General features: G+C 32.2%; 1 protein-coding gene across 1 annotated transcript; it reads right to left on the reverse strand.

Annotated features, from left to right (window-relative positions):
* Positions 1 to 2,924: 2,924 nt before the first annotated feature.
* Positions 2,925 to 4,567, reverse strand: LOC113370027 (thyroid receptor-interacting protein 6). The gene has a single exon (XM_026610675.1). It carries the CDS (start codon positions 4,378 to 4,380, stop codon positions 2,962 to 2,964), a length of 1,419 nt encoding a protein of 472 aa, XP_026466460.1. The 5' UTR covers positions 4,381 to 4,567; the 3' UTR covers positions 2,925 to 2,961.
* Between the last annotated feature and the right edge of the window lie 6,373 nt (positions 4,568 to 10,940).

The raw sequence follows: 10,940 nt of genomic DNA on the forward strand, positions 1-10,940 counted from the left end.
TGCCTTAATCGGATCAAAATTACCGTGTATACCGAAATGTCCCTAGATCTCTGCATACATACATAAATACCAGAGCCCTAGTGAATCCGCGCCCTATAACTACCGTGCGCTCAGTGTTGGATTTACAGTAGGGGCAGTCGGGGCAGTCGGGGCTACCGCCCAGGGCGGCAGATTTTCGGGGCCGGCAAAATTTGGATAGTAAGAAAAAATGCTATACAATGTAATTAACTAATTTTTTTAAATAACATTTTTTATTTCAAGAAATATAATTAACAAAACATAATACGATTGCAATGCAAAATTTGGGTTCAAATAGTCGATTATTAAAATTCATTATTTTGCTTTGCTTCCCTTTCCGAACGTAAATTATCATATTGATTAATAAGTCATTATCAAATTTGGTAACTTGGCTAATATAAAGTATATTAAATTTTTTTGAAAATTATGAACTTTTTTCAAAGCAATCGCAAAGATTAGTATGAATTTTGTTTACATTTTATGGGTTCTTTTAGACTGCGACGCGACGCTTACGCGCATCTATATTTTGTCTCTAGGCAGCTGAAGCAGCGCGATTGCTTCAAAAAAAGTTCAAAATTTCAAAAATATTTCAAAATATAAAAAAACTCAAAATTTTCAAAAATAGATTTTTTTAAGTTTTCAAATATTTTTTTTTATTTTAATTTTTGGTACGGGAATAATATATAAAACAATTTAAGTAAAATTTCAGGGATGAGGGCGGCATCAGTACCCCAAGGCGCCAAATTTCTAAATCCGGCCCTGGTGTGCTATACGGGGTTTACCTGTATTTTTATTAAATTTCAATGATTCTCTCATTACTACGATATTTTAGATATATTGGAATAATGCAAATAAGTAAAAAAAATCGTGTACTTTCTTACGAAAGAGTGGTGATTTCAAACCCCATTATTAGGGTTACAAAATAAAAAAAAAACATTAACCCCAGAAACAGCGCCGAAGACAAATATAAAATAAAAGACAAAAATATTTCAAGTTTACTTTTCGTAATTGCGAGATACTCATAATTCCGCGGAATTACGATCACTGGCTCAGTTGTGTGAACATAATTACAGGAGTCATGAAATTGACAATTTCTTCACAAATATAATATATGCTCGATTTAACTATAAAACTAATCACTTATTGATACTGATGAATAATTTCTCAAATTTTAATAGATTAAGCTTATCGGCATCGAATATGCAATAGAACCGTCACATTAACCTAACTATCAAGCCCGTACAGAATGACGATCGGGTCACGACCGATGCGCTCAGAAGCTTTTTATGGCTTTAAAAACTAATATTTAAATTCGAAAATCGTGCTATTTTGTTAGGATTCAATTTATAATTGATGTGCTATTGTATAAAATTATTATTTACCGACCGTTTTCTTATTTTGCGATCAAAATGAAGAACTCCCGAAATAATTAACCTTAGACGATTATTTATTCACTTTCTCTTAATTACTAAGAAACGGCCCGATTGTCAAACAAAACTGAGTAACGATAGTCATCATCGAGATACATTGAATGGCTTCTAAATTTTTGAAATCGGATCAATCGTTTTTGAGATAATATTGATGAAATGTCTAATTTTGACAAACGTCAAAAAAACGTAAAACGACAGTTAATTATAAGAACTTGCGCCAGCTAATCTTCACCAAAAACTAATCAATATCATTCTTTACCAATATCTTTCGAACGGCTTTCGAATTTTCCGAATCGATTCAGGATTGTGATTGCTAAAACAAGGCAAAAAATTTTCTAGTTTTCTGCTGTTCATGAGAAAACGTCGACGCAATGGTGAAAAATCGGCTCACATACACACAGACATACTTTTTCCAAATTTTGTCTCATTCGATTCAGAATGGATTGAAACGTTGAGAAAATATAAAATTTGCAAATCGTATTTTTTTAATGAAAACAAACTTCTCTTTCGGGAAGTTAACAAATAAGTAATACCTGCCAAAGCAAGAATTATGGTAGTTGTAACAATATATATTTAGGTTACTTTTGCTGTTAAGTTAAACCTAATAATTAAACTGTATCACATTGATAAAATAGTGTAAAAAAGCCATTACAAAAGTAAAAATAAAATAATGAATCTTTTTGAAGATAAAACATCTTTTCATGTTCATATATAAAACATTACAAATAAGATCTATTAATATATATCTAATATACATTTATATAATATGAATACTTTATACACATATTATCTATAGTTATCATTATAAGAACATGCATGACAGTTATTTTTTTATGTTAGCAATACCTTGCATATAATACTAATGATCTGAATTAATATATCATACATTTAATACAGTTTTTATAATTTCATATTATATTTATAAAAGGAATATATTATATTTTGCAGTCACTTTAAAGAAAATTACCAACATTTTATTTATTTATTGCTATATATTGTTAAGCTTTATAAGACAACCTACAGCAAAGCATTCATTCAAATATTGTTAAAAACTAAGAGTAACAATTTTACTAGCAAAATCTGTTATCTTGCTTCAAAATATTAAAAAAAAAAAAATTCATTCAGTTTGTGTATAAATAGCTTTTAATTTTAATTTCACAAATTTATAGAATTGTAAAGAATTACAAAATAATCAAAATTGATTTTGACTACACATTTTTGAGTTTTTTAAAATTTCAAAAAATTCTAAAGCTTACATATATACTTGAAATTAATAATTTTAACTTTGCGATTCAAGTGTTGTTTATATTTTGTTCAGATTAATTTATAAACGTTCAGTAATTTTCTAAACTATATTCCGAATATGTTTTTGATAGTTCCTAAAAACTGCGGTATTTTATTATCATTGATTATAATATATATATATATATATATATATATATATATATATATATATATATGTGTAACTATAAAATTAAGTACAAATTATATCAGTTTCATTTTATTCATTGTATCATAAATTTGTTGTCATGTGCGTAGTCAATGTTTGAACACGCTTTGCATTACAGCTTTTACACAGAACATGATCATCCAATGGATAACAACCGCGTCCTTCAGCTTCTGAAGATAAAAGCATACCACAATCCTCACACTTGTAACAACCAATATGAAAGCTTCTATCGAGAGCTACTACACGCACTGTCTCATCTTGGCCAGGTTCAGGCATTATAGGCTGTGAGCAGACACAACATCGTGGAGCAAATTTTTTATGAAAATCTTCAATACAGTGAATCTGATTTGTAGCATCTACAGTAAAAGGAATACCATCTAAACTTTTACCACAGGCAATGCATGTAAAGCAAATGGGATGGTAAGGCTTCCCAGTGGCACGCAAAATTCTATCTAGAATTGGTTTCATACAAACTGAGCACTTTTCCAATGTATTTAGGTAATCCTCTTCACAATATGGGTTTCCATCAAGGGAGTAAAATGGTTTTCCTTGAAGATTAATAGCACAGTGGCAGCAAGTAAAGCATGATATATGGTAAACTTGGTCCATAGCAGTACATCCCGAATTCTCACCTAAAATTTGCTCACCACATTTCACACATATTCCATATATATCACAATCTCTATTTGTATTTAAGGAATGTACTAATAAATCAGTTAGTGTATCGACTTCAGATTCTTTCGGAGTATTTACATAATGTTTTTCAAGTGTCTGAGATCTACTAACATATGGGGAATATGAATTGGAACGTGATGACATTTCGCTTTGTGGCCTTATATTAATAGGCTCATAAATCGATTCATATGTAGAAGAGGACTGTGATTCTGGTACATAGATTCCATAATTAGCAGGAGGATATTGTGAAATTGGTAAAGGCTGGTATAAGGATTCAGTAGCTCTTCTAAGTTCGCTGTAACTAGAACTCACTGGACTAGGAGGAGGTGGTAAATCTTCTTCCTGAGTATATTCTGAGAATTTTGGATCTTGTATGTTTAGTGGCGGCGGTGGAAGATCCTCTCCTTCAAAAGCTCGAAAGGTTACATTGCTGTACATAGAAATATTAGGCACATTTGAATAAATATTATTTCCCTCTCTGACTTTTCTGCTATGTACAGATCTTTCAGCAGAATTGTCATAAATATGGTCCATGTTCTTTTGCTCTGTAGAATTATTTAATGCTTTAGAAATGGGTAAGTTAGTGTACAAATGAGAATCAGCATTGGATGATTGATTTTTTAATACTGTGGCAAAAGACGGCTCAACATTTATTTTAATTGAACAACTTTTAGGAATCTGTGGAGAATTTTTCTTGGGTTTGGGAGGAACAGCTGGAGCTATTTTTTTAGAAGCAGATATTGCTGGCAACAAGTCACTGTTTTTTAATCGCTGAAGTGCAGCCAATTGCTCTTCTAAAGGATCCATGATGTGAATCAATGCTTGTCGTCAATATATAAAGATAACTTTATCACTATTACAATTGCGCACTACATTTAAAATCTACATCGCGTTATCTACACGTTCCACAACCTCGCCTTCGTAAAGACGAGCATTTTATATTCAAGTAAGAGCAGCATTAATCAATATTATCAGTGTACAATATACAATGTCATGACATGACTGTACACTTGTCAAAATTCAATATAGCAATCACAGCCAAGTATAGCCGTGACGCCTTTTATTACGAGTTATGTTCCCGATTGCCCCAACAGATTTCAGCAGGTATGTATATTTGATTTAGAATGAAAGATAACATAAAGTTACGTATATACCGGTAGATGACGCCTGCAGATTAGTTTTAAGTGTCCGACGAGTCAGCGCAAAGGGTAATTCAGTATTGTAATGAATGAGGAATAGTTTATAGGTAAGTTTTGTTTGTCAGAAAATCCAAATTGCTAACTTTATGTTTTCTCGACGTTCCAAATCGTTCTAAATCGGTTGAGATCGAAGTAGGCAAAACTACTTTTGCCTATCTTAGTATATATGTGTCTGTATGATAGTCAAAAATTGAGCTTTTCTCGGTGTTTTGTCAAAAACGTTGATGGCATTTGATAAAATTGGATAAGGACAAGCGTATATTTGTTTTGACGATCGGTATAATAATTCAATCTTTTTACGAAAAAAAAAACACTCAACCGACTTTCAAAATTTTACACTTCCAAAGATATTAGTTGGGAATTTGTGCTGATTTGTTTTTGATAAAAATCGGCCGAACCGTTTCTTCGTAATTAATTGTTGAGTTTTTTCTGACGATTTTGACGAAACCTTGTATACTGACACATTTAGTCTGCTAATTCATACCATGAATGCCGATCTATACTGTATTTAAAATAGCAACCAATCGCGCTTTTTACGAAAAAATGATGTAACGGTTGGATCGTTAACGCTAACTAAATTTCATTGATGGTAATTACTTGCACATTTAATTTTCAGAACCACCAGTTCTCGGCTCACATCGGGCTACCACATTTACAAGCCCTGACCACCGGACTTCCGTCGGCATACATATTCATTCAAATTCATCCATATACAAATCGCCTGGATTTTCCACCGGTGTGCATATCCAGTAGCATAGATAAATAAGCATATAATAATGTCCAGTAAAACCATTAGCACCAAGAGATGGGTCGTTGGCGGTTTTGTCGTCAACGAAACGAAATGGTTAACGTGTTTTTGTCAACTAGTTCAATAACTAGCTATTTTTCAACTATAGTTATTTTTAACAATTCAACGCTGGCAACGTTAAGAAACTGATAGTTGAAATAACTGTTCCATTGAAAGTTGGTAATATGAAGTTGTTCTTTTAAATTGGCAAGTTGATGTTGTCAACTGATTTGACGAATAAAAAGAATTAAATGTGAATTGTCATGACATTTATTATTATTTTTCTTTTTACATTTTTTTATGTTTACAAATCTGTAAAAAACAAATCACTATTTTCTCAACATTTTGAACCACCAACATTTGTTGAAAATATTGTTTTTGACAAATTTAAACATAGTTTTGTTTGTTGTGTGATAAGAAACTAAAAATCATATGACTAGTAATTAGATGCATTAAATATGTATAATTATAATAAATTAATTACAACTAATTATAATAAATGTGTAAAAATATTTTTTGTAACTGCATCGTTCCAGAAATATATGTTTGTTCAGAAAATTTAAGAATACAATTTTCAAAATGTTCAGGCCCTTATCACGTCACCAGTAACTACGGCCACTTTGGGCATTTTGCATGCCAGCGCTCAGTGCGGGCAATTTCCTTTTAGGGATCTGCAATATTATAATAGTAGTCTAACAATAAGCAATTTTGATAGAATCCTTTTTGACAGCAAACCTAGGTTTTTCCAAAGGTACCTTGAGTTCGTGTTCGACAACGAACGAATATCTATATCGTTGAATAACTAACTGATGTCCATGTTTTCAACTCATTGCAAAACTAGTTGATATTCAACTAGTTATTTCGTTGCGACGAAACGGTTGATTCGGTGACGAAGAAAAAACGGTTGAAAATAACCGTTCGTTGACTCAACGTCCATCACTAATTCGCCCTAAGCGAAGAGGATAGCGACAGCAAATGCACAGATCCTAATTTTACAACTCTCCTACTTTACAGTACCGGTATCCACACAAATAAAATACAACTTATTTTCGATCACCTCACAGACATTGATCTTGTCTTATCGATAGACATTATATATGATATAAGGCATATGTATAAGATCTTATGTATTGAGTGGTGACATAAATTGGCCATGAGTTTAGAGTTGGCTTGGCAGTAAAAAAACAAAATAAAAATCAAAATAAGTGTAAGTCGAAGCCAACTAATGCCTTCAACTTGTCCTACTCTTGAATAGAATAGTAACCACATTGTCGCCAAGTACTTTTTCCAAAAGAGGAAAAATCACCAGACAAACCGTCATCCTACCTTCCGAAATGTATGTTGGATACAGCAGGTGAATTTATTAAAATAATAATTCTCCTAAGAATAGATACAGTTATTGAACCAATCTTAGAAGACAGTCAGTATGGTTTTTGCAAAAGACTATCAACTATTGGTGCTATAAATTTTGTAGTTAATACTGCTAAGGAAGCAAACGTACTCTCTAGTAGAAGAATGTTTTTATTTCCGCTTACTGGGTTTGCATTATGAATGCACTCAGTAAGAAAAACGTGCCAGTAGACCTTTGTAATATATTCGCTAGCGACTTCACACATAGGATACTTATGTAAAATATACGGGATACTACAAACAAGTATAATATAATCTATATACTAGAGCCGCAGAGGAACATCATGTGTAATGGCTCCTTGGGACTAAACCAAGTTGATTGATTTTTCAATTTCAATTTCGTAATTTCTCACATTTATTTTGACTTACTTCATATAAAATATTTATATCATTTGCATTTCTACATTCAAGTATGACAGATAGGATCACCGAAGGTCAGTTTATAAATTTTTTTAATACGCTGGGCAGTTCATTTATAGAGGGAGGAGATGCTAAGCACACATTCTGGGGTTCTAGACTGATCACCTCTAGGGGTCGAGAACTTTACAAATCGATTGAAAAAAACAATCTTAAGCCAATATCCACCGGCGAGCCTACTTATTGGCCAACAGATCTCAACAAAATCCCTGATCTAATAGATTTTTTCATAACTAAAGGCGTTAACGATAATTGTTTAGATATCAAATCAAATTTAGATTTAAATTCTGATCATTCGCCAATTATTCTGCAATATTCTACAACTGCAGAAGTAAATCAAAACTCATATTTTCTCACAAATAAATTTACTAATTGGCCATTATTCCAAGAGATAATTGATGAAAAAATTACTTGCAACATACCTCTTAAAAATGCACAGGATTTAAATTTGGCGATAACAAATTTCACAATTCTATTATCATCAGCAGCTCAAAAACCTACTATACATTAAAATGCAAGTTGCAAACCTAATTATCCTATTAACATTAAAAAAATTATAGCTCAAAAACGCAAACTGCGAAAAATATGGCAAACCACAAGATCACCGACTGATAAGAACAAATTTAACTGTGCCTGCAGGAATCTTAAGACTTTATTATATGAATATAAGAACGAATGCCTTAAAAAATATTTAACTAATCTTTCATCTATTAAAGACACAAATTATTATCTTTGGAAGGCAACGAAGAGATTGAAAAAGCCGATAGTACATATACCTCCAGTGCGTAAACTTGATGGTTCTTGGGCAAGAAGTTCAGGAGAAAAATCGGAAGAATTTTCAGAACACTTGAAAAATACATTCCAGCCTCATCCCCGCAGTTGCAACGTAAACGATGAAGATTTTATTTACAATTGTTTACAGAATGAATCTATACCAGGCCAAATCGTAAAACGCATAACGGTGACCGAATTGAAAAATTATGTCAAGGTTGCAAATCGTAATAAATCTCCTGGGCCAGATAAAATTACGATAACAATGATAAAAGAACTGCCAGAAAAGGGATTTAGATTATTACCTGGAAAAGATCCTCATTTATTGTTTTCCTATAGACCAGTAGGCCTACTTCCTTGTATTTCAAAGATATTTGAAAAATTATTACCCCAACGCATTAAGTCAGAATTGTTGAATCAAAACCTAATTCCAAATCACCAATTCGGCTTTAGAGAACAACACTCAACCATAGAACAGGTTCATCGCCTAGTAAATATAATTAACGCTACCCGCAAAAAAAATATTGTTCGGCTGTATTTTTAGACGTTGCGCAAGCATTTGACAAGGTATGGCACACTGGTTTGTTGTACAAACTAAAACTCTGTTTATCAGAACCGATATTTTCAATAATAAAATCGTTCCTTGAAAATAGAGAATTTTTCGTCAGCATTAACAACGAGGAGTCGACAAAAAAAAGATCCTCTCTGGGGTGCCCCAGGGAAGCGTCCTTTCTCCAACTCTATTTCTTATATTCACAACGGATTTTCCTTTATACTCCGGAACAAGCGTGTCGACATTTGCTGACGATACATGTATCATTGCCTCCAATAAAGATCCCGCAATAGCTTTGCAACAATTACAAGAACATCTAGATATTGCTACAAAATGGCTTTCTTTATGGAGAATTATGACAAACGGCTCAAAATCTACGCATATCACTTTCACGCTGCGTACTGGTATATGCCCTACAATTAAGTTAAATGGACAGGAAATCCCAGTAAAAGATAGCGTAAAATATCTCGAAATACACCTAGACACAAAATTGAACTGGAGAGTTCACATTAACAAGAAAAAACAGCAGATTGATGAACTATTCAAAAAACATTACTGGCTACTGAATAAACGTTCCGAACTGTCGACGAATAACAAACTAATTATTTATGAATTTTCTAATATTATTTTATCATTCGGAAATTTTATTTATATTATTTATTAATTTTATTTTTATTATTATTTGCTTATATTTTATATCAAATCATATTACGGATATTATTTTCATGTAAATTTTATCCTTTGCACTTTTATTTATTTAAATTTATGTTATTATTTATCAATATTACTTAATGGCCCGTCTCCACTGCACGAACGCGCACGGCGAATCCTGTTTTTGACATGCGCGTGGTTTGCTTTTGCTTGCAAAATTTCTGTCTGCGCACGTTGCGAACAGATTCGCCGTACAGATTCGTGCAAAAAAAAAAATGACAGATGTCATATTAAAATTAGTTGGTTATAAGTTTGACGCTTTATTAAATTTAAATAACGTCCAGATTCCGAAACAGAACATAGTGAAATATCTTGGTCTCCATTTAGATAGCAGACTTACTTGGAAAAGCCATATAAAAACAAAAAAGCAGCAAATAATGATCAAAATGAAAGAATTTGATTGGCTACTGCGTAAAAAGTCGAAGCTCTCTGTCGAAAATAAGTTGCTGCTATATAAATCGATTATTAAACCAATCTGGACCTACGGAATTGAGCTCTGGGGATGTGCTTACAAATCTTATGTAGCTATAATGCAGAGAACTCAATCAAAAATTTTACGTACAATTCTTAATTCTCCGTGGTACGTGACAAATGAAACCATTCACAGCGACCTCAACATGAAAACGGTGCAATTAACGTTTAAAGAAGTTAAGGAAAAATATAAGCGCAAACTGGACTCACATTTGAACCCTTCTATAGTTGACATTACTCAACCTTTTGGCATTAGGAGGTTGAAACGACAATGGCCCTTAGACTTAGTCTTAGATTAGGTCTAATATATCATATTAATTGTAAAACTGAGAAGTTCTCATTGGAGTTCTTCTTAGGCATCACTCATAAATATTGTCTTTTTAGCTCATAGGAATCTTTATGTATTTCTGATTGCTAAATAAAACTGAGTTACAAAAAAAAAAAAAAAAGTTTGACGCTTATTTTAACATATTATTGTAATTATATAAAGTTTTATATTAATGTTAGACTTGATACTAATACTTATTGCTACTTACTACTTTTAATATGGGATCTGTTACACTTAAAATATTGCATATTACATAATAGTGCTCCACATTTTTTTTTTCATTTTGTTACCATGGAACGTATCCCCTACAATTCCAAATAAAATGCCATCATGCATTTGCGTATTTATTCATTATTTGCAGATTATTTTTTCATCTTGGAACCTTGGAACGTATCATCTATAATTACATATAATATTGCGGATTCTTTATTCGCGGCATTTTTACGCGAATATGGAGGTTTTACTGTATTTATTTTTTAACTTCCCACAGAGTAAGTTATTGTATCGTTTCTGATCATTTTGACTTAGAAAAATTGGATGTGCATGTGAGGATACAATTTTTCATCGACGTTGTCAACAAGAGATTAATGTACAAAACCGTACTAGTACCAATATCGGGCTACATAATAGAATTATGGGGATGTGCAAGTACATCAAACATGAAAATTATACAGCGTACCCAGAACAAAATATTAAGGGCGATGGTAGGATGCGCCTTGG

Source organism: Ctenocephalides felis, unplaced genomic scaffold, assembly GCF_003426905.1.
Source record: "Ctenocephalides felis isolate EL2017-DRISC unplaced genomic scaffold, ASM342690v1 CF-g0.4_SCAFFOLD_01492, whole genome shotgun sequence".
Taxonomy (NCBI): domain Eukaryota; kingdom Metazoa; phylum Arthropoda; class Insecta; order Siphonaptera; family Pulicidae; genus Ctenocephalides; species Ctenocephalides felis.